The sequence below is a fragment of the Dama dama genome, chromosome 22, assembly GCF_033118175.1.
Source record: "Dama dama isolate Ldn47 chromosome 22, ASM3311817v1, whole genome shotgun sequence".
Classification (NCBI taxonomy): Eukaryota; Metazoa; Chordata; class Mammalia; order Artiodactyla; family Cervidae; genus Dama; species Dama dama.
Genome location: NC_083702.1, coordinates 34091615 through 34116010, shown reverse-complemented (window position 1 = coordinate 34116010; position 24396 = coordinate 34091615). Strand labels below are relative to the sequence as shown.

Here is a 24396-nt window from a genome sequence, read left to right as displayed (position 1 = left end):
TTGAAAGATCTGTGTAACTCAGGCAACCAGTATTTTTCCAAATGAGTGTTCCATGATATTACAAATTTATGTATGAGTAAAGATTCATTCAAAGTGCAGGATTTCCCTGGTATTCCAGTGGTTAAGACTCCTTGCTTCCACTGCAGTGGGCACAGGTTCGATCCCTGGTCAGTGAACTGAATCCTGCTTGCTGCAGCCATAAAATTAAAAAACAAACAAAAACCAAAAATCCCTGAAGTATATTTTAAAATGAAAAAAAAAAAAAAATTCAAGTGCAAGATAGGACTTTTGATGTGTCAGTTTGGTTATGTAAACTGAGGTCCCTAAAATTCCATTTTTCATTTCCCTTTGGGGATGGACTGCAAGGACATTCTCTCGTGAGCCTTGGAGGACTTTGGGAGGCAGTGATCATTTTGTGTGTGCCTTCTTCTAGTCTAATCCACACTAATCTGGGTGGAGTTTGAAGGAATTTTGCAGATGTGGTTAAAGTCCCTGACTGGTTGATTTGAAGTTATCCAGAGGGAGATGACTGTGGGTGAGCCTGACCTCAGGACATCTCTGTAGTCTGGCTGCTCACATACACTCTCTCTTGCTCTGCCTCTCCCTTCCTGAGTCAGTTGGGGATGGGCTGCAGCGCACATCTCCTGGTCTAGCCTGCTTGTGACCTTCTGTTTTTTGGTGCTTATCCTGCAGATTTTGGACTTTGCTTAGCCAGCCTCCACAGATGCTTTGGGTACTTTCTTCTAATAGATCTGTAAATGTTGTATATATTTCTCCTAGTTCTGTTTCTTCTCGGTGGAACCCTGACTGAGACCATTGGCTTTTAAGAAATTAACAGAGTATAAAAACCTCATTGATGGGCTTTCAGATTCTGCGGTGCAGCTAAGCTATAAGGGACCACCAGTTGTCAAGTTTTAGAGGAGTATCAGAGATTAATAGCCACAGTTATCTGAAAAAGTTATCAAAAGTACTTTCTTCCTCAACCATATATCAATATGAGACTGGATTTTCTTTGTGTACTTCAGCCAAGAGACTGAATGCAGAAGCAGATAGGAGAATCCAGTTGTCTTTTGTTAAGCCAAACATTAAAGATTGGCAATAATGTAAAACAGGGCCACCTTTAATATTAATCCTCTTGGAAAATATAGATAATGTGAATGAAAATATTTTAACATCATAGTCTATTATTGTTAACAAATACAATTTCTCACTATGGCTATGGTAAAATAAAAGCTCTTTGAGACCTTTATCATTTTTAAGAGTGTAAAGGCACCTGATACCAAAAATCTTTGAGAAATACTACTTGAGGGTATATCTAGGAATGTGCTGCTGGTATGGAATATATCTTCAATTTTATGAGAAAAGGGAAACTTTTCCATAGTGATTTTACCATTTTTTATACCCACTAGTCATGAATTAGCAAATACATTCAATCACAACTCATCAACTTTGCCAGTTCTTATAGCCTGACTTTAAATTTTTAGCTTATTAATAAAATTGCATGTTATTGTGATATTAATTGCCACTTCTGAAGAGGTTGATCACATTTTCAAATGTTTGTCAATTGGATTTCATTTTATTTGAGGTGCCTGCTTGTTTCCATCTTTTGCTCACTCTATTGTGTTGTCTTTTTGATTTGCAGAAGTACTTTATATATTTTGAGTATGGGTCCTATGTCATTTATATGTGTTTTAAATATCTTCTTCCACACTCTGACTTTTTATTCTCCCCATAAATTTTTGATGACAAGAAATAAATTTCACTTTTTGGAGAGGTGGGGGCTATGCCATGCAATTTTTGGATTATTAGTTTCCCGATCAGGGATTGAACCCAGGCCGAGGCAGTGAAACCCCAGAATTCTAACCACTAGGCCACCAGGGAACTCCACATTTCAATTTTTAAAAGTTGAATTTATCAATCTTTGCTTTAGGTTTGGTTTTGTGTCTTGTTTAAAGAGTCTTTTTCTACTCCTAGATTATGAAGACATCTTCCTGTATTATTTATTTTATCCATGACAGTTAGGTCTTTAATTTCAGAAGTTGATTTTTGTATGAAGTAGGGGTCCAATTTTTCTTTTTTCTTTTTTCCATTTATTTTTATCAGTTGGAGGCTAATTACTTTACAATATTGTAGTGGTTTTGCCATACGTTGTCATGAATCAGCCGTGGATTTACATGTGTTCCCCATCCTGAACCCCTCTCCCAGCTCCCTCCCCATCCCATCCCTCTGGGTCTTCCCAGTGCACCAGCCCCGAGCACTTGTCTCATGCATCCAACCTGGGCTGGCGATCTGTTTCACTTTTTGTTTGTTTTGTTTCCCTACGGATACCCAATTGTCCCAACACCATTAAAGAAGACTTTTTTTCCTTCTGATACATCATAGCACATCTTAGCCTGTACACGAGGTTCTGCTTCTAGATCTCCATTTGTCTTCCATTGTCTTGTCTATCTGGATCTCTCTTTTGTTTCATTGTTTTGCTTGTCTATCTGGGCAAAAGCCACACTGTCTTTATCTCCAAATCACTATAAGGAGTCTTTTTTTTTTTTTTTTAAAGTAAGGAGTCTTAATGTCTACTAGGACAAGTCCTTCTGTTTCACTCTTCAAGAGTGCCTTGGATATTTCTTGTTCTTTTGCTTTTTCTTATAACTTCGATTCAGTTTATCATGTCAGTCAAATTTTTGTGATTCAGTTTGTTGCAAGAAAAATAAATGTCCTGACATGATTTTCATTTGGATTGCATCACATTTTATGAGTCAATTGTGGGAGAATCAGTATCTTTATATGTATATGTATTTTAATCCTAAAGCATTTTGTTTTTTTAAACTTTTGATTTTGATTAGAGTATAGTTGATTACCAATATTGAGATAGTTTCAAGTGGGCAGCTGAAGACTCAGCCCTGTATATACATGTATCCGTTCTCCCTTGAACTCTACTCCCATTTAGGTTGCCACATAACACTGAGCAGACTTACCTGCACTCTACATTCGTGCAGTCTTCATAATATTGAATCTTTCAATCTATGACTATGAGATTGCTTTCTGCTTTAGTTAGGTCTTTAATGACTTGGTAAGTTTTATATTTTCCTTATGTCATTCACTTACGTTACATTTTCCCCACCTAGGAATTGGTTTTAATTCTACCTTAAGTAGTGTTTTTATTTTTTAACTGCTGCTGTTACATGGGAATATAGTTTCTTATCTGGTTACCTTGCCTAAACAGGTAATTTTCAAAAGATTATGTCAGTTTTTCTGGATTTTCTACATTTAATCTTTTCTGTGTCTCAAGATCTATGGCAGTTTTTTTTCTTCTCCTAACTTTATACTTCTACTTCAGGGTTTCTCAGGTGGTGCTAGTGGTAAAGAACCCTCCTGCCAATGCAGGAGACATAAGAGACGTGGGTCTGATCCCTGGGTCAGAGAGATCCCCTAGAGTTATTTCATGACCCTTGCTTTATTTTATTGGTAGTACAATATTGATTTAAAGTATTTGTAGTTACAGCAGGCAATGTGTGATGGCTTCAATCTGAAAGAAAAGCTTTAAATTTTATCACTTTAATAGATAAACAACAAGGACCTACTATATAGAACAGGAAACTATATTCAATATCTTGTGATAACCTATAATGGAAAACAGTCTGAACAAGAATATATATATATGTATGTATATATAAAACTGAATCACTTTGCTGCATATCTAAAACTAATGCATTGTAAATCAACTATACTTTTTAAAAAATTGCCATTTTAAATATAATATTTGTTGCCAATTTATTGAAGAAAGCCTTTATCACTTAAGGAAGATTATATTTTTCCTTAGTTATTGAGGAAATTTTATTTTTAAATCATAAATGAATGTTCAGTTTTATCAGATGCATTTATTATATCAGTGAGATATATATAGTTTTTTTCACATAAACTATTAATATAATAATCATATAATATAATATATGAATTTCATATATTTTCTAATGTTAAACCAATGTCTATTCTTGGGATAAATCCAGCTTAGTTAGACCATTATCCTTTGTATATTTTGCATATGCATTATTCAATGGCATTATCATATAACCTTTATGTAAATTTGAACCTATATCAAATGTGTACAATTTTTAAACTGAAATAAATTGAACCTTATAAAGTTACTTACCTTCTTTATTTCCAGCAGTGCTTCTTGTCTGAAAGTTTGTTTTGTTATATATTTAGCAATATAACCTCACCGGCTTCATTTTTAAAAGTGTTTATATGACATTGCTTTTTATGCTTTTTTGTTTCAGATGTTATCAGCTGAATTAATCTGACAACCATATCTTTTAACCAAAGCTCTAGTCTTATTACAGTTAGTAAATTAACCACATATTTGCATTTCAACAAAACATCTCATTTTGTGCTTTTTGATTGTGCTCCAGAATTTGTATTTCTTTTCTCATGTAAGCTTTGAGGCTGTAAGCATCTAAAGGCTCTATTTTTCATTCTCATTCAGCTTAGCATATTTTCTAGTTTCCATTATGTTTCTTCTTTAACTCACACTTAATATTAAGTAATGGATTTCTTTTTTTTCCGAAATGTGTATATCTTATGGTTGTATTTTTGCTTTTGATATCTAGCTTATCTTAAACATGTGCAAAGATCATGCCTTCTGCAGGTGGTATGTGCAGGGCTTTGTGTCCACTAGGTTAGTTTGTTGTTCCTGTTGTTCAAATCATCCATATCTTTACTTTGTTTTAACCTGTTTGTTGTATCAATCACTTAGAGAACCTGTGGTAGAAATTTCCCTTTTTAAAAAAATTTTTATTGTAGTATAGTTGATTTACAATGTGGTGTTAGATTTTGGTCTACAACATCATGATTCAGCTATACATATACATACATTCATCCTTTTTAGATTCTCAAATAGTTTATCACACAAAAAAATTCCTATTAAAATGTTCGATTTTTCCTCTTTTCTATATATTTACCAATATGCACTGACTTCAAAGTCTTTTCTTATTTTGTTTGTGGCCTTACCCTAAGAAGGTGGCATTGCGCTAACAAGAGTCTTGAGCTGCTTGATTTCTGTGATTTGGGAGGCTGACCCACCTCCAGTCACATCTAGATATCCACTCTTCAGAGTTCATAGGAGCCAGATAAAATGAAAAGATACATGGGTGTTTTGGGATGGATTGGGGGCAGGGTACTGTGGCGTCTTTGATTCCATTTCTGTTTTTTTGTAGGCAGTCAGTCCACGTTGTGTAGACATGTTTTCTTCCAGCCTCTATTGATGTGTTATTTAACCATCCAGCTCTGTAGTAGAAAGCATAACTCTGAATTCCCTCCAGATCTTGGTGATAAAGGGACTTCCTTTTTATCCTAGTGACTAAAACCAGTCTGTCTGGCTTTTCTAGATTTAGGGTCTGTGTCAATAGCTTTACATAGTAAGGGTGATGAAGAGCCATAGAAAAGTCAGTCTTCAGAACATGGGGATTGTTTTCATCTATTTACCTTCTAACAAATATTTTTCTTTTATCTTCAGTTATTTGAAGGATTGAAGGCATTTCGGGGAGTAGATAATAAAATTCGTCTGTTCCGGCCAAACCTCAACATGGATAGGATGTACCGATCTGCTATGAGGGCCACTCTGCCGGTACGTAAATTTAGGAATTTCTCTTGTAATGGGTCACTGAATTCCACCAAATGAAACATTACTGAGTATTTAGGTCAGTATTTACTATAAACCATATGAGCACTGAAGTTATTTCTGGTCGGTTTTTTAATCAGTGAGGTAAAAATGCAAGGACGTAACCATCTGGCAGTTCCACAATCTATTTCTTTATGAGTGTCTGTGAGGATTTAATGTGTATGTGGGACATAACAGGATAAGGAAGAAAAATATGCCTCAAACTGAAATAATAAAATTTAAAGACTATATGAAATTGTAGTATGAAATATGGTGTACTGTGCAGATAATTAAGGAGTGTTTTCCCTAATTGCTTAAGATACTACTAATAAGTATACAGTGATTTAATTAGTTGTTTTGATATTTTACCCCAAGTTTTATTAACTTTTTTTTTTTAAAGGATGTAAAAATGTTTTCTCATAGCCACTGGGTCCTGACTATACCATTGTTTGTTATGGAGCAGAATTCATTCTGAGGTGGGTTGGAAGACCCTAAGGTTCATACCTAGGTAGGAGGTAACTTAGATTACTTTCATTCCCCGAGACTTTAACAGGCTGCCTTTCTAAACTGAAAGAAGTCTTTTCTCCATTGAGGTATTTCATTTGTCCCTGACCTTCACCTGAAGAAACCTAGGTGATGACTCTTTTTTTAGCCAGGCTCTTCTCCTTCCTTTTTATTTTATTTTGGCTGTACGGATTCTTCGTTGTGGCATGCAGGCTTAGTTGCCCCACGGTGTGTGGGATCTTAGTACCCCTACCAGGGATTGAACCCACGTCTCCTGCATTGGAAGGTGGATTCTTAACCACTGGACCACCAGGGAAGCTCTTCCTTCTTCTTCCTTTTGGAACCCATGCTTCACTTTCTTCAGAGGCCATACTATAGTAGCAGAAGAAACATTCAGGTAATTTCTTTTGATTCAGTCCTAGTTCTACTCTTTACCCATTACAGACAAACCACTGGGAAATCCTTTTAAAATGGGGACGAAGAAAAGGGAAGTAACATTTATTGGACATCAACTCTGCCACAAACTGCATTATGTGGTTTTTACATCCTTTGCATTTTTAATCGTAGCAGTGAGCCACTGTCAAGAAGGTATGCCTTGTAAATTTTAGCAGCACCTTTTTACAGATTAAAAAGCTTAAGCCCAGAAATCCGTGGTGACTCAGATGGTAAAAAGCTTAAGCCCAGAGAGATGAGATGACTTGCCTAAGCTCACACAGAATAAAGGGACAGGGTAAGAACTTGGATGTAAGTTTTTAAATCCCTAGTCAAGTTCTTGCCACTAAATCTTACCTCTAGACAGGAGTAACAGAAACCCTGTACTTGACACAGGGAGGTTGGATGTCCTAGATGATTGGCAGTCCTAATTTCTGTAACTCTGCTACGCTGTGATTGCTATTACAAGTTAGTACTTCAGTAGCCAAACCCTGACGTCATGAACTCTATTCATGTGTGTTTCTGACTCATGTCTGTCTTGAATAACCCATCCCATCTCTCTGCCAAGTAAGTAGAAACTACTTATTTTACAAGCTGTCGCCTATTTAGTACATAAAACCCTTTTTCAGCTTCGTGAAATAAATTACTCTTTGCTTTTGCCCATTTTCTTATTGTATCATTTGTCTCTTACTGATTTTCAGGTTATCTTAACATTTTCCAGTTACTATCCTGTTGGTTATACTACCAAAAAACTTCACCCAATGTGCCACTTTTTTTATCTTTTGAAGAATAGACGGTCTTAAGTTTGTTTGTTTTTTTTTAAATGTTGGGACCACTGCATTTATTTAAAAGTTTTATGTTGTTTAAATACACTTGGGAGAGGTGCAAAGAATTCTTCATATGTCATTAACTTTTTATACCAATTCAATTTTTCCACATAGGAATTAAATACTGGAATTTTATATTGGAAGGAATAAAAAACATCAAATATTTGAAGTCCTGATTTTGATTATTAAGCAGTACATTAAATGTATTACTGAATTTAATCCAAGAGTTCATTAATATTAATGATAATGAGGAAAGATAAGCCCTTAACATTTACTTAAGTCTGAGGCTTAACTGAAAAGTATAAATTCCCTTTATCTGAATACAAACATGCTTTCTTTTTGAACACATTTTGAACATAACTGTTCAGCTCTATTAAAACCAATATTCTAAGACATTTCAACTTTATTAGACTGAAGATTTAGAAACCTATCAAATGGATTAAAGATATTCACACATAACTCTTATTTTAATAAAATCTACCCATCACCTATATCCCAGGCCATAGTATCTTTCTGGCAACTTAACGCCATTTGACGGGATCAATACTGGATTATAGTCACTTCAATTACATACTTTATAAAAAGCATGTTGTATTTTGTTTTGTTTTTAGGTCAAATAATTTTCATGATTGGACGGCCTTAAGTTTTAAATAGTCAAATTTTGTCCATTTTTTTCCCTTAATGATTTATGCTTTATGTCTTTTATTTAAGAATTCTGCTTTAAGGTGACACTGATGCTTTGTATTTTTTTTAATAGAAATCTTAATGTTTTCTTACATTTAAGTACGTCATCAACTACAGTTGGTATTTGGGTTTGGTAAGAGGTAGGGAACCACTTATTTATCTTCCTTATGTGACTAACTTATCATTCCATCACAATTTGAGGGGGGAAAGTCACAGAAAAAGTTGCTTGGTTTTATTATTATTAGTTATAAAATTTTATTTATTTATTTGCTTACTTATTTGGTACTTTTTTTTTTTTGCCCATGCTATGTCGCTTTGCACGATCTTAGTTCCCTGACCAGGGATTGAACCTGGGTCACTGCAGTGAAAGCACCAAGTCCTAACCACTGGACCTCCAGGGATTTCCTTCTTAGTACTTTTTTAACCATCAAATGAGGATCATTTCTTACTGCTGCAGTGGAAAAGCGTTGCATTATTCATTGTGTTTTTTATTCCTTCAGGCGTTTGACAAGAAAGAGCTTTTAGAGTGTATTCAGCAGCTTGTGAAATTGGATGAGGAATGGGTCCCCTACTCAACATCTGCGAGTCTATATATTCGTCCTACGTTCATTGGAACTGAGGTGCAGACCGACTTCCTATTTTGGGGTACTTTGGTGGGCGGTTATCATTGTTTATGCTTGTGTGAAACTTCTAGTAGGTAGTTTGAAATAACCCCCCAGTAGCATCACTAATGCTCCTTTCCCTTGATCATTAAGACTGTAAACATTTTCTTTAAAGGGCCAGATAGTCAGTATTTTAAGCTTTGTGAGCCATATGGTTTCTGACACTACTCAGTGCCGCTATGTGGTACAAACACAGCCACAGCCATCAACATAAATGAGTAAAGCAAGGACCGAGGCTGTTTGCCTTTCCCTAAGACTAACCGCATCTCCTCAGTTTACCGGTGTAATGCCTCCTATCTGGGTAGTTCTCCTCCAAGGTAAGAGTGGTAATGGTTTTGAAATTTGGAGGAGAGAGAGCTCCTGTTTTTTAATCTTCATTTTCTTGAAGTCTTGCGATTACTTGGTAAGGAATGGGAGTGAAGGACTTTCTTCTCCCATAGGAAATATTGTAAATAAAGTTCACAGTGGGTATTAGGGAAATACTTGAGAGCTAGAGAGACAGGTTTAAACAACATGGCTATAAGATCTCCCAGTAGTTCAGTCTATTGGTTGGTGACCTTTCAAAAGAAGGACATACTTTAAGTGACCATGGCCATCTGTGTGGGTGAGTATGTGATATAAAATATAAAGACTTTGTCCCTGTCTCCTTCCTCTACTGAGCAAGGTTAGCCCTATGGAGAATGGGTGATGTGAGGGGGGGGATTGATTATAGATGGTGGATGAGGAAGGTGTGGCATATGGAAAATGGGACAGAGCATTTGCTATAGTATAATTTGCTCTCTCTGGGGTAATTGTATGGTTACCAGGTTTTCCACTGTGTCATATGAAAGTAAGCAATAGAGAAATATATAAGGCCAGAGGATAGGTACCTAAGTGGTCCTTTGGCATCCTTTTAATGCCTTTTGAAAGACTTAAGCATCTGGATAATGAATTTCATAAATTACAGTCTTCCTAATAACTGTTAAAGAATTGGAACAATTTAAAGAGTCATTTTCTCCTTAAGTTTCTGATATTTGAATATTATTGAGTTTTAAAATATTATTATTTAACTTTAGGAAGTAGCAGTTTTTAAATTTTCAAAGCACTACCTTCTAGTGATCTGGGGTGCTTTTCCATTCTAAGACCTGATTCTTCCAGTCTTAGTTTGTTGAGAGTTTTTGTCATAAATGGAGGCTGGGTTTTGTTGAATGCTTTTTCTAAATGTCTTGACATGATAATGTGATTTTTGTCCTTCATTCTATTATAATGTATTATATTAACTCATCTTTATATGTTAAAACAAACTTGTATTCTTGGGCTAAATCCTACTTGATTATGGTGAATAACTCACATTATGTTTTGCTGTATGCATTTTGCAAATATTTTGTTAAGGACTTTTGTGTCAGTGCTTATGAAAGTTATTGGTCTTTAGTTTTCTAGTTCTGTGATTTAGTCAAGTCTTTAAGCTCCTGAAATTCTGTAATGTAATGTGGAGTTAAACAAGCTTTTAAGTCTGATTTTATAGTCTGACTGATACCCCCAATAATTTACTTTATTGATGGTCTTCAAATCTTTTCGTATGAATTACCCAGATAGTGTTTAAAATACACGTATTTATACCAATCCCAAGATATTCCAGTTGAATATTCTGTTGCTCAACCAAATTTAAGAACTTCAGTGACAAAAATCCTGCCAAGTAGTCCCCTCCCATGGCACTCTATCAGCTTATATATTTGATTATACTTTGGATCTCAGAATCAAGAATTTTTAACTATCTGCTTTCCAAGTAGTAAGCTAAGAATTGAAAGAAAAGTCTGATACCATTTGATGTCAACATTGTTTATATTTGGCTGCTATGTTTATATCAACTGCTGCTGCTGCCAAGTCACTTCAGTCGTGTCCGACTCTGGGTGATCCCATAGACGGCAGCCCACCAGGCTCCCCTGTCCCTGGGAATTCTCAACTAGAATCTTCTAATTCATGGTACAGGCAGAAAAAAAAATCACCAGGCATTCAGAATGAGCATGTTACAAATAGCATTCAGTAAAGCATGTAGATTTAAACATTTGCACACCACACAAATGTTGTATAGTTCAGTCTGGTAATTATCACACATTGCCTTTCCATGGTATCTACATTTGATACACGAGATAAAGGCTGGAGGATTGGTTGGTGCCCATGGGTTCCAGATCAGTGGGATTCTTCCAGCTGGGATGACTAACTTTTCCTTGCCTTTTTATGTTACTTGGTTCCCTGATGGCTCTGTCTTGTCTCTGCCTTCATAGAATTGCAGGCAATTCTATATCTATTATTTGGTATTTTGGTCTTGTGTGCAGCATCTGGCTAACATCTGTCATTTCATCTTCTTTTCATGGTTATCTTAACTGATTAAGTGGGTCTTTTATCCAAGAGTTACTTTGAGTTGGGTAATTTTTAAAGAGATGTAACCATCAACTTGTTCACATGTACTAGGTCTGTAGTTTCTGGTATGGCACTCACTTGTGTATAGAGAATATTCTGTATTCTTCAATAGACATATTTATACTGGGCCCCAACTCAACCCAAATAATCTAAATCCGTGGATCCAAGATCAAACACTCTGCTTTTAAATAAAGTCTCCAGAGATTTTTTTTAAAAACTTGCAATAGAATCGCCATCCCAAGTCTTGTGAAAGAATTAAAAGTATGTCTAGCAGTCTTTAACACTTTATTTCCTCCAGGAACTGCAAACTAGTACCAAGGTGGAAATATTTTTATCTTTGAAAATTTCACTTCATCCTAAGGGCAGAAGTGTTTTCACTTTCCTGAGGTGTGACATGATAGTCTGTTATTAATTACTGCTTCTCACACTCAGGAAGGCTTAGTAGCTGCCATATAATCTGAGAGTAACTCTGACACCAACTTATGGATTTCATTACGTTTTCAAAGGTACTGTGCTTCTTTACAGGTCTTATAATCAACAGCTTCTTCATTTTTTAAGTTGTTTTACGTTAAGTCTGACTCTTTGCAACCCCACTGACTGTAGCCTGCCAAGGTCCTCTGTCCCTGGGATTTTCTAGGCAAGAATACTGGCGTGGGTAGCCATTCCCTTTTCCTGAGGATCTTTCTGACCCAGGGATCGAACCTGGGTCTCCTGTATTGCAGGCAGATTCTTTACCATCTGAGCTACGGGGAAGTCCTAATACCTATGTACCAATGTTTTTGTGTAATTCTTCATGTCTTCCGGCCTTCTTTGATAATAATTGGATTCATTACTAAAATCCTTTGAGATTTAGGATGGTAATAAACAGAGGAGTATTTATTGGGACATGTATTAATAGCTAATTAACTAATTAAATAGCCAGTGAGTAGAGAGTGTTGAAAAAAATTTTTTTTCTAAAGTTTACATTATTAAACACAATACTGAACAGTATTACATAAGCTTTTTGTAAAATATAGAGACTAAGATCATTCATTTTCCCAAACATATTCTGATATTAAAAGAGAATTTTGGTGGCTCGGTGGTAAAAACGTCCACCTGCCAATGCAGGAAATCTGGATTCAACCGCTAATCTGGGAAGATCCCAAAGCCTGTGCACCAGAACTATTGAGCCCGTGCTCTGGAGCCCGGGGACCACAACTGCTGAAGCCCATGCACCCTAGAGCCGGTGTTCCACAGCGGGCTCTGCACCACAGCAAAGCCTGCGCGCCACACCTAGAGAGGAAGCCCTGCTTGTCACGCCTAGAGAGAAGTCCGTGTGGCAATGCAGACCCAGCATAACCAAAAATCAACGTAAAAAAAGAGAATTTCAGCATCATTTAAATCAATATCTTCTGAAATATTTACACGTAGTTAAAACTTCGGAGAAGGCAATGGCACCCCACTCCAGTACTCTTGCCTGGAAAATCCCATGGACGGAGGAACCTGGTGGGCTGCAGTCCATGGGGTCACTAAGAGTTGGATACCACTGAGCGACTTCACTTTCACTTTTCACTTTTATGCATTGGAGAAGGAAATGGCAACCCACTCCAGGGTTCTTGCCTGGAGAATCCCAGGGACAGGGGAGCCTGGTGGACTGCCGTCTATGGGGTCACACAGAGTCGGACACGACTGAAGTGACTTAGCAGCAGCAGCAGTTAAAAACTTAGAAATTAAAAGCTGGAGTGTTTCAAACTGCTGCTGATTGTTAATTAGAAATTAGATAAAACCTGAAATCATATTTAAATTAAAAAAAATTAGTAAACCTGTCATTCTTTTCCTTTTATCACCTTGTAAAGTCGTTGTATTCCATATATAATTTTACCTATAGTCATAACAATTTCCATGAAAAGAATTCTCTTTATTCATAGCCCTTGTTTATTTATGCTTATATGTCTTATCATCTTTTCCCTTCACAATTAGCCTGTAAATGAAAGAAAATACAGATTTGAAAACTGGTTATCAGAGCAGCAATTTGTAATCATTCACTTGGGTTTTGTCCATACTTTTAATGTATTCTTTTGCAGTCCTTTTTGAGATTATATATGTATCTCATTCAGTTGCTATAAACCATCTTAAAATCTTACTTGCATAACTGTTAACATGTTTCATATTAATAGCCCCCTTTTTTGTATCTTCAAATCTCAATTATCTGTATTTAGAGATACAGCTTGTTTGCACTGATTTTGGTCTGTGATGATCAGCTTGCTATTATCAGGCCACTCCCCCACATCCTCTTGAGGCTGTTCTTGTTCATTTCAACATTATCACAGATGATTTGTTATTCTCTTTATTTTTACTTTGAAGTGTTGGTGCACTTAGTTAATAATGATACCCCTCAGTTCATACCACTTACCATTGTGGGCCAGAATGTGACCATCTCTTTGGTTTTTTTATTCCCTTTTCCATCCCTTCTTTCAGTCTCTGGAAATCATTCTCATGTATTGAATGAACATTCTTTTGGTTTATATGTGTTTTAAGTGTCTCTTATTACCTTGGACCCCCATAATTAAAATTTATATAAATGGTTTCGTCCCACACACCTCACTGTGTCTCTTAATGTTTTCCCTCCATGCTCTGTTTCTCATTTCTATCCAGGTTATATGTGTAGGTCCAGTCCACCACCTTTTTTTAAAAATGTTTTATTTTGTATTGGGCTATAGGTGATTAACAATGTTGTGATAGTTTTAGGTGAACAGCAAAGGGACTCAGCTCTATATATACATGTATCCATTCTCCCCCACACTCCCCTCGCATCTAGGCTGCCACATAACATTGAGCAGAGTTCCCCCTGCTATACAGTAGGTCACTGTTGGTTATCCATTTAAAATATAGCAGTGTGTAGATGTCCATCCCAAACTCCCTAGCTGTCCCTTTCTCCCATCTTCCCCCTGGCAACCCGAAGTTGATTCTCAAAGTCTGTGAATCTGTTTCTGTTTTAAAGTAGGTTCATTTATATCACTTCTTTTCAGGTTTCACATAATAAGGATCTTATATGATATTTCTCCTTCTGTCTGACTTAGTTCATTCAGAATGATACTCTCTGGGTCCATCCATGTTGCTGCAAATTTCTTTCTTACACACACACACACAAACACACACACCCACATCTTTATGCATTCCTCTGTCATTTATCCATTCCATGGGCATTTAGGTTGCTTCCATGTCTTGGTTATTATAAGCAGTGCTGCAATGAACATTGGGGTGCGTGTATATTTTTGGGTCATGTTTTTCTCTGGATATATGCCCTGGAGTGTGATTTCAGGTTCATATGGTGAGTCTTTTTTTATTTCTTTAAGGAGCTTCCATTCTGTTCTCCCTAGTGGCTGTACCAATTTACATTCCCATCAAAAGTGGAGAAGGGTTCCCTTCTCTCCACACCCATTCCAGCATTATTTGTGGATTTTTTGATGATAGCCATTCTGGCTGGTGTAAGGTAATATCTCATTTTAGTTTTGATTTGTATTTCTCAAATAATTAGCAATGTTGAACATCTTTTCACGTACCTATTGGCCATCTGTATGTCTTCTCTGGAGAAATGTCTGTTTAGGTCTTCTGCCCATTTGTCAATTGGGTTGTTTGTTTTGGTTTTGTTAAGCGTCATGAGCTGTTTGTAAATTTTGGAGACTAATCCCTTATTGGTCATATCATTTGCAAATATTTTCTCCCAGTCTGTGGGTTGTCTTTTTGTTTTGTGTTTCCTTTGCTGTGCAAAAGCTTTTGTGTTTAAGTAGGTCCCTTTTGTTTATTTTTTATTTCCATTATTCTGGAAGAGACAGTCCATGACTTCTAACTGCTATACAGTTCCCCATGCTGGACATGTACTACCCTTTGTCCTAGTTCTCCTACTGGGCTTCCGTTTCCCTGTCCCTTTGTATGATACTGCAATGAGCAGTTTGAAAATACATAACTTAGGGAATTGTTGAAAGAGTTACTATTTCCCTGAAAGATACCCCAGGCTCATCTTACTTTTCAATCTCAGGAAAGTCCTGCCTCCTTTCATTCAGGGAAATCTTGGTTCTCTTTGATGAAACACAGTGGTCCAGTCTGCTGTTGCACTCATCACCTGACATTGTGAAGCTCTCCTGAGTGCTGGGCGCTACGCGTAGGGCTCTCCCTGCAGAAATTGACAGCCGCCCCGTGAGGAGGTGCCGTTGGCATCACTTGATAGACAGGAAACTTAGCCTACAGAGGTGAAATCAGAACCCCTTTTCTCCTGCCTCTGTTCTGCAGCATCCCTTACGTGCTGGTCTTGGAATGCGATGCTAGGCAAAAGCACCTCCCTGCCTTCAGGAAGTCAGTGTCTCATGGAGCTTGTGGAGTGTCAGATCCAGAAATGAATGTATTGGTAGATGGAGGTCACTTTTGTGAAGAAATGGGTGTGTGGTTCAATAAGAGTGCTTATGGAAATGTAACTCAGATGGGACTAATAATTTCTTTCCTATTTTTTTTTCTTTTTTATGGTAACTTATTTTGACAAGCATGTCAATGCAGTCCATTGGGGTAAAGTATAATCTTTTTTAAAATTAATTTTTATTGCAGTGTGGTTGATGTACGATGTGTTAGTTTCTGCTATACAGTAAAGTGAATCAGTTATACATGAGCATGTGTGTGCCTAAGGAGCTCAGTCATGTCCGACCCTTTGTGACCCCATGACTACAGCCCAGCAGGCTCCTCTGTCTATGGAATTCTTTAGGCAAGAATACTGGAGTGGGTTGCCATTCCCTTCTCCAGGAAATCTTCCCGACCCAGGGATTGAATCTGGGTCTCCTGCATTGCAGGCAGATTCTTTACCCCCTGACCCACCAGGGAAACCACCAGGTAAGTGGATACATGTATATATATCTCCACTCTTTTTTAGATTCTTTTCCCACATAGGCCATTGCAGAGTATTAAGTATAGTTTCCTGTGCTATGTATACAGTAGGTCTTTATTAGTTTATTTTACTTTATATATAGTAGGGTGTGTATATCAATCCGAATCTCCAGTTTAACCCTCCACTCCATCTTTTCTTTTTTTTTTTAAATTTATTTATTTTTGGCCATCTTGGGTCTGTTGCTTCATGGGCTTTTCTCTAGTTGCAGTGCACGGGCTGCTCATTGCCTTGGCTTCTCAAACTGCAGAGAACGGCTCTGGAGCACAGGCTCAATAGTTATGGCACACGGGCTTAGCTGCTCCGAGGCATGTGGGATTTTCCTGGATCAGGGGTTGAACCCGTGTGTCCTGTGTTGGCAGAAGTGAACACACTTCTGTTGGCAAAAGTGAACACACTTTACCACTGAACCACCAGGGAAGCGTCCCCCTGCCCCCCATCTTGTAATAGTGTTTAAGTCTGCCTTTGTGTCTATTTTGTTTCCTTCCCTGAGCTATCAGCTTTCTGGCTCTCAATTATATTTGACAATAATTGCTGCAAATTTTCTATACCGTACTGTGTATTTTACAATATGTAACATGTATCCATTAACACACATGTACAGTCACACTAAGTCTAACATTCATTCACAATGCTTCTGAGTTTAAGAACAGCAATTTTCACATGCAACTTGCCAGTGTATTTCTGGAATTTTAAGCAGGGAGGGATTTGAGGGAAGGAAAAACTTGGTAAAAATGAAAATAGTACCAAAAGCATACAATGAAAAGAAAGTTTCCTTCCTACTCTCATTCTGATCCAGAGTCCACTGTTCACCTTCTTCTAAGCAATTCCTATTGCCAGTTTTCTCATATCCTTCTAGAGATATATATTGATAAATATACACACCCATACCTGCTTACATGTGTTTGTACGTTAAGTATTAGCCTTCCTTTTTACAAAATGACAGTAATTCTTTGTTCAATTTTTGCCAGCAATCAAGATTTTTAAAAACTACATGAAACACACCTACTCCCACCCACCCTGCCCCCACCCCCACACATGCAAGGTTTTAAAGGATAAAAATGATAATCTGTGGATCCAACACCCTGTTAAGATTAAAATATGGCTAGGACACTTGACACTCTTTTATATCCTTTCCTGTCATCTCTCCTCCCCTCCCCAGTACAGTCACGCGCCCATCCCTCCTCCCCTGGGGCCAAATGTCTACAAATGGACATTTGAGTTATTTCCAACTGTTCTAACTAAAGCTGTTGTGCACATCTTTGCATGTATCTTAAGGTGGACTTACATACATACTTCTCTTTAGTGTTAACCTCGGAGATGAATTGCTGGGCCAGAGGTGATATCATACACATATATATAGAAATTATATATGATATATAAAAATATATCTGTATCTTTACTAAGTACTGCCATTTTTTAAAGTGTTTGTACCATTTCACTCCCACCAGCAATGTATGAAAGTTCCATTTGCCTCATATTCATGCTAACATTGGTGTTATCTTGTTAATTTTGCCCATTTTGCCTTATCTCTTTGTGGTTTTAATTTTCTCTTCTCTGAGGCCAAATTATGTTGAGTACCTTTTCACATACTGACTGTCAGAAATCCTTTTGTGAAGTGCCTTTACGAGTCTTTTACCATTAAAAAATCAGTTTGTCCACTTTTTGCTCTCGTTTTCCTAACTGTAAGCTATTTCATTGTACATTATGCCATACTTAGTTGAATACAGGAAGCCATAAATTATGAGGCAGCATTGTTTTATGCACTGATATGGAAAGACATTGCCAATTACACCATGATACAGCACTTTTCTAGATAGTCCTGAGTGACTTGTGAATGAGTCATACCTGTCTTTTATTTTTTGAAATGCATATTTTTCTCTGAGAAAATCTGTAGTTTCTCCTGCCATCAGATGCACTACTCCACTTGTGACAGGCATGTTTATTTTTACATGTATCTTAATAACAAAAGCTAACAACATTATCTTATGAGTTTCTGCTGACCATAGGTCCCATTAGATGACTTGGTTATTGCTTTTCAAGAAAATATTGAATTGCACTTGTTTAATATTAATACACATTTTTGTTTCACTAATAACAAACACATGTCCCATTCCTGTTTTTGCTTTTTTCTTTGTAGTAATTTTTTGGTGCTAAATCAGAATGTGGTTTTTTGAAGACATTCTATATGGCCTACTCAACATTTGTAGCCTCACCAATGCCCATAGACTATTGGAACTGCCATCAGTATGAACAGCTATTTCTAAGTCTGAACAACTTTCCCATGATTGCTGCTTAGCCAATAGCAATTATAAAATGCTGAGCCCAGATTTCGGACACATTAAATGTGAAAAAGTAGACATTTTAGAATCTGTGAAAGAATGGTGTCATTTATATATAACCAGTCTCCTATTGATCAACCATTATATTGTCAATATAACAGACATAAGAACTGTAATTAATATAGTGGACAGTGTAGGAAAAATTGAATTTGGATCTTTAAAAAATGCAGACTTTCTTTACAGCATTTATGCTATAGACATATCCCCGAGTGCACATAAAGACAGACACTCAAGGATATTTATTACAGCTCACAAAATTTGCTTAGATCTTTATGAGAGTAAGAGGAAAGATGTCTAGTTTTGCTTTGGAGTTATTACTGCTGGTTAGTGACCATTTGTTGGGATGGGGGAAAGTGAAGGAGAGGATTTTATTTGTTGGAGTGACGATGGGTAGAATGAATTTCAGCCAGTGATATCAAGTTGGTGGGTGGATACACCAGACTGGAATTCAGGAGAGATTTGGGAGTTTAAGTGCTACATTCCTGTCTTTAGTATAAAATGCCTTTATAGTCTGGGGCTTGGATGAGGTTATCAAGGAGATGGCTGTAGACAGAGAGGAAAGGAAGGCAAGGAATGAGATCTGAGGCAGGCCAGCATGTAGAGAAAGGGAGAGGAAGAGGAGTCAGCTAAGGGGTCTGAGAAGTAGCAACCTGGAAGGTAGAAAGAAAAACAAGAGGGCTTGGTGTCCTGGAAGCCAAATGGAGAACGTGGAGACGCAATGAACTGTTGCAAGTCCCACCCACAGGACCAGTGCCATGAAGCCCAAGACCTGATTATTGGATTTGACAACGTGGAGTCCTTGGTGATCTTAAACATCAGTAATGGGACTGAGAGCCTGAATGTCATGGACTCAGTAGAGGATGAGAGGAGGGAGGTTGTGATTGTGAGTATGGATTAATCTTGTGAGGAATTCTGCTCTGCAGTGGAACAGAGAGATGGGTGGGTACTTGGAGTGGGGCGGGTGATAAAGGGAGAATAGTTTTTTGAGACTGGAGGTGTTATGGCCTGTTTCTAAGCTGATGTCAGTGGCCTAGAAGGAAGAGGAAACTGATCAAAGAGTCACAAGATTTCCCAAATTCTACTTCTATCATGCATCTACTTCCGAAGGTGACAATGTCAGCAGGCAGTGACGTGTACGGGATGGAGGGACATCCAAGTACCCCCGCCTTGCTCCTTGGCTTGTGGTTCTCCACCTGACATTCATGTCACAGAGAGGGCTCTTTGTGAGTGTAGCATCCTTCCCCCTTCGTCAGCCAGCTCACAGGCTGAGACTGCTGCAGTTGCCAGCTCCCTCTGTTGGTCTTACCTGTTGCTCTCCTCCAAGCCCAGTGGCTTGCTTGGCCCAGTCCATTGAACCAATCTGGATGGAATCCCGCAGTCCAGGTCTGAGCACTGAGGTTAGGTCAGGGAGAAGACCCTGGTTCTGAGGTGATAGCAGCCTGTGGCATTTTCCTGGCATCCAGAGGAAGGGCTGGCAGACATTGTCTGTTAAGGGCCAGGTGTGTGTACATGCTGAGTGTCTTCAGTTGTGCCCAATTCTTTGTGACCCTGTGGACCATGACCTGCCAGGTTCCTCTATGGGATTCTGCAGGCAAGGATACTGGCTTACCACGCTCTCCTCCAGATCTTCCTGACCCAGGGCTTGAACCCATGTCTCTTGATGTCTCCTGCATTGGTGGGTGGGTTCTTTACCACTAGCGCCACCTGGGAAGCCAGGTAGTTAAATATTTTTGGCTTTGCGTTCCTTGCAACTATTCACCTCTGCCTTTGTAGCACAAAAACAGCAATAGGCCACAGGTGAATAAAAGAATGTGTTCCAATGAAACTTAAAAACAAAACTGGCAGCAGGCTGAAATTTGCTGACCCTTGATCCTGAGTTACTTTAGAAGGGAAATGAAGCATGGCTTTCCTAAGAGTGATTCATTTTGGCTCTCCCTGGGTACTTCCTCATCCCATATTCTTAGCCATTTGCTTAATAATTCATGCTGAAATTTCTATTTATGTTTCACATTTACCAACCTATATGTTCCACATCATCAGTACAGGAATCTTTGTCTTTTTTCCAAGGACCAACGTGTTCTCCACAGTTCCAACACTGAGTATTGACTAGTTCATTGCTCAGATCTACAATCATTTTAATGTCATCTGAATGTCCTGTAAATTGGTACATGTTGAATTTATTTACCAGTATTACTATTATCATGTATTATTTATTTAAAAATAGTAAAAATTGGGGGACTTCCCTGCTGGCCCAGTGGTTAAGACTCTGAGCTCCCAATGTTGGGGGCCCAGGTTCGATCCCTGGTCAGGGAACCAGATCCCACATGCTGCAACTAAGACCTGGTGCAGCCAAATAAATGAATAAAAATTAAAAAAAAAAAAATAGTAAAAATTGGTATTTATTGGATGCATAAAAAAGATCAGACCCTGGGAACTTTGAACAGATATCTAATTTAATCCTTATTCTAACCCAGTGAACTATTAGTACATTATCACTGCTTTTACATAATATTAGATTGTAAAGTGTTCTCACCTGAGCTTTAGTTTTCTTTTAACCATCTTTTTCTTTTTTAAATTTTAACATCATTTTTATTGGAAAAATTAAAAAAAAAAAAAAACAGAGCTGAGCAGTTAGCCTTTCTGTCTAATGTTAAATGTATAGTCTTTCTCTTTGAACAGGACTGAGAAACAAACTCAGCCCTGTCCCCTACCTGTTTTATAGCAGGTCTCAGAAAATGCTTGGCTTTTGTTTTCCCCATGATATTCTTTCAGTGTCTATATATTAACTACCCATTAGTCTGAAGGCCAGCACTAAAGGAAACGAAGCAGGAGACAGGAACATTTTCTCTATGGCATCAACTCAACAGATAAGGATTAACATCAGCTTTTTTTAAATAAAATAATTCAAATTTGCTAAGTAGTTATCTAAGTTGGTTTCATAGCGCTTTTCCATAAATGTCTTATTAAGATGGCCAACAGTTCAACTGACGTCTAGTCAGTACCTGGTATAACAACAGAGGATGCTTTGTGTGGGAGGCAAAGGTCCTGCACTTCATGGAGTGCACAGATGACTGAGTGGTGGAGAATTAAATAAGCAGTTGTAAGAAAACATGATGGGTATTTTATCTACATTTGAGGAAGTGCTGGATGCTGTAATACCATGTAACACAAGCACCTAGGCTTGTAACTGGAGCGCATTTCCTGAAGTGACAGTTAGATGACATATAAATAGAGATTTAAGGGTTTGTATTACTTAGAGAGAGGGGATGTTTTGATCAGTTTGTGTTGCCACAGAAAGTGAAAGTGTTAGTCATCCAGCTCTTTGCAATCCCCTGGACTGTAGTCCGCCAGGCTCCTCTGTCCATGGAATTCTCCAGGCAAGAATACTGGTGGAATGGGTTACCATTTCCTCCTCCAGGGGATCTTCCCGACTCAGGGATTGAACCCACATCTCCCGAATTGTGGGCAGATTCTTTACTACCTGAGTCAGCAGGGAAGCCTGGTGCCACAACAGAATTTCAAAGATGAGGCACTTGCGATCTTAGTTTCCCAACCAGGTATCAAATACTTGCCCCCTGCAGTGGAAGTGCAGAGTCTTAATCACTGGACCACCACAGAAGTCCCAAAGAATAGATGCCTTAAACACCAGAATTCATTTTCTCAGTTTTGGAGGCTGGGAGTCCATAGTCAAAGTGCGAACAGGGTTGGTCTCTGGTGATGCCTCACTTCCTCGCTTCCAGGGGTCCACTTTGTCACTCTGTAGTGGGAGGTCGCAGGGCACATACGCTCTGGTGTCTCTTCTTAGAGGGATAACAGGACTACCCACGTGGCTCAGTGGTAAGGAATCCACCTGCCAGACAGGAGACACAAGAGACTCGGGTATGATCTGCGGGTCAGGGACATCCCCTGGAGGAGAAAATGGCAACCCACTCCAGTATTCTTGCCTGGAAAATTCCATGGACAGAGGAGCCTGGAGAGCTACAGTTCATGGGGTGGCAAAGAGTCGGACATGACCGAACACACATAGAGTCCCACAGAACCAACAGGATTGGGACTATGCTGCCAGGCTTTTGACCCCATTTAACTTTACCTCCTTTAAAGCTTTATCTCCAAATACATTCACATCAGGGGTTAGGCCTTCTACTTATATATTTTGAGTAGGAAAGCAAGGAGGAATCTAAAAGGATTCCATATGGTTTGAGCAGAGGGTGCATAGAATATGAGACTGTGGTGAAGGCTGAGGGTGGAAGGAAGGTCTGGTTTGAACTCTCTTCACATTAGGAAATCTCGAGAATTTCACCGATTTTTTTTCTTTTCCCCTCTCTCAAATTTTGATATCAGAAAAAGAGCTCTGGACTAAAAGTAGAAGGATGTCCAGAACTTAATAATGAAAACTCTGGGTGAATCATTTGAGCCTCAGTTTCTTTAACTTAGAAATAGGAATTACAACTCTTAACTTCCCAGATTGTTGGATTTTCTGAGATAATGGCTATCGAATGTCTTGGAAACCTGAAAGTACCGTGTAATTATTGAGGGTTGCTAATTATTTTTTACTCTTAAATCAGACCAACTAGTTTTTCCTATAAACACATTCCATGAATTTGGTGTCCCTCGCCTATGTGACTCACACTGAAACCCTACATGGGTCACTGGTCAGTCCTGTGTTTCTTACAGTATCCCCTTAGTTCATTGTTCTTGTTTTTTTTTTAAAGATAGAAACTTAACCAAAAAAACATTAATTAACCAACTCGGCTAACCTGTCTTAGTTGAGGCCGATGGGGACTTTTCATGGCGGCAGATGGACTGTCTAGTTGGGGTGTGAGGGTTTAGTTGCCCCACAGCATCTGGGATCTTAGTTCCCCAACCAGGGACCGAACCCGCGTTCCCTGCATTGCAAAGCAGATTCTTTTTTTTTTTTTTTTCATTTATTTTTATTAGTTGGGGGCTAATTACTTTACAATATTGTAGTCGTTTTTGCCATACACTGACATGAATCAGCCATGGATTTACATGTGTTCCCCATCCCCATCCCCGCTCCCGCCTCCTCCCCATCCCATCCCTCTGGGTCTTCCCAGTGCACCAGCCCTGAGCACTTGTCTCATGCATCCAACCTGGGCTGGTGGTCTGTTTCACCCTTGATAGTATATTTGTTTCAATGCTATTCTCTCAGAACATCCCGCCCTCGCCTTCTCCCACAGAGTCCCAGCAAAGCGGATTCTTAACCACCTGCCTACTAGGGAAGTCCCAGTTCAGTATTCTTTGTCAATTGTCCCCTTTAACTAATCTTTTTTAAGAACTGACGGAATTTTTTTTTTCTAAATTAGTCTACTCTTTGGATCAAAAAAATAATTTGGAGCACCCTAAAAATTTCTTTTTGAAAAATGTTCCCCAATTATTTCTAATTATATTTTTTCTTCTGTCCCTTAATTGCCTTGCCTGGCAGAATCGTTCTCAAACCTTTACATGGCTGCGGTGCTTCTCTGCATTCCAGGCCAAAACATGGACTATTAAGTAGTACATTTCTCAGTTTGCTGAATGCCCGCTGCAGATGGATCACCCTAGAAGTCCTGCCTTTCTATAAAGGAATTTTCTAAGTGACCCAGAAGTGGTCATTTCCACTGTGAAATGTGTCTTTATTTTCCATCACACTCAATTGTCCTGTTATTTTGTGTAAAATATACCCACATTTAATGCTCATATATATATTTATTTGTTATTCGTGGAGTATAACTTAAAAGAGTATATTTTTTAACATATCAGAATTTCAACTTCAAAGTCAATGTGGTCCCTTGAGACATTATAAACTTTGCATCTAAAATTTTGTATTTCTCATTTTCCAAGGGATTTCTTAAAAGCCCCTTTCAATTCTTTATGTATTGAAATAATCCAAGAAACTAGTAGAGAAGTATTTTTAAAAATCAATCAAAATAAGACATTGAAACTGGTCTACATAACTTATCAGCTGTTACTATCCATATTTTTT

The 24396-nt window shown here is 38.1% G+C and overlaps 1 protein-coding gene across 4 annotated transcripts in view; it reads left to right on the top strand.

Moving 5' to 3' along the window:
• Positions 1–24396, top strand: part of BCAT1 (branched chain amino acid transaminase 1) — a 122474-nt gene that overhangs the window by 67205 nt on the left and 30873 nt on the right. For all 4 annotated transcript variants that reach the window (XM_061125142.1, XM_061125139.1, XM_061125141.1 and 1 more), the window contains exons 4-5: positions 5510–5620; positions 8601–8720. In XM_061125142.1, the coding sequence (XP_060981125.1) occupies positions 5510–5620; positions 8601–8720 (231 nt within the window). The remainder of the gene's footprint in view (positions 1–5509; positions 5621–8600; positions 8721–24396) is intronic.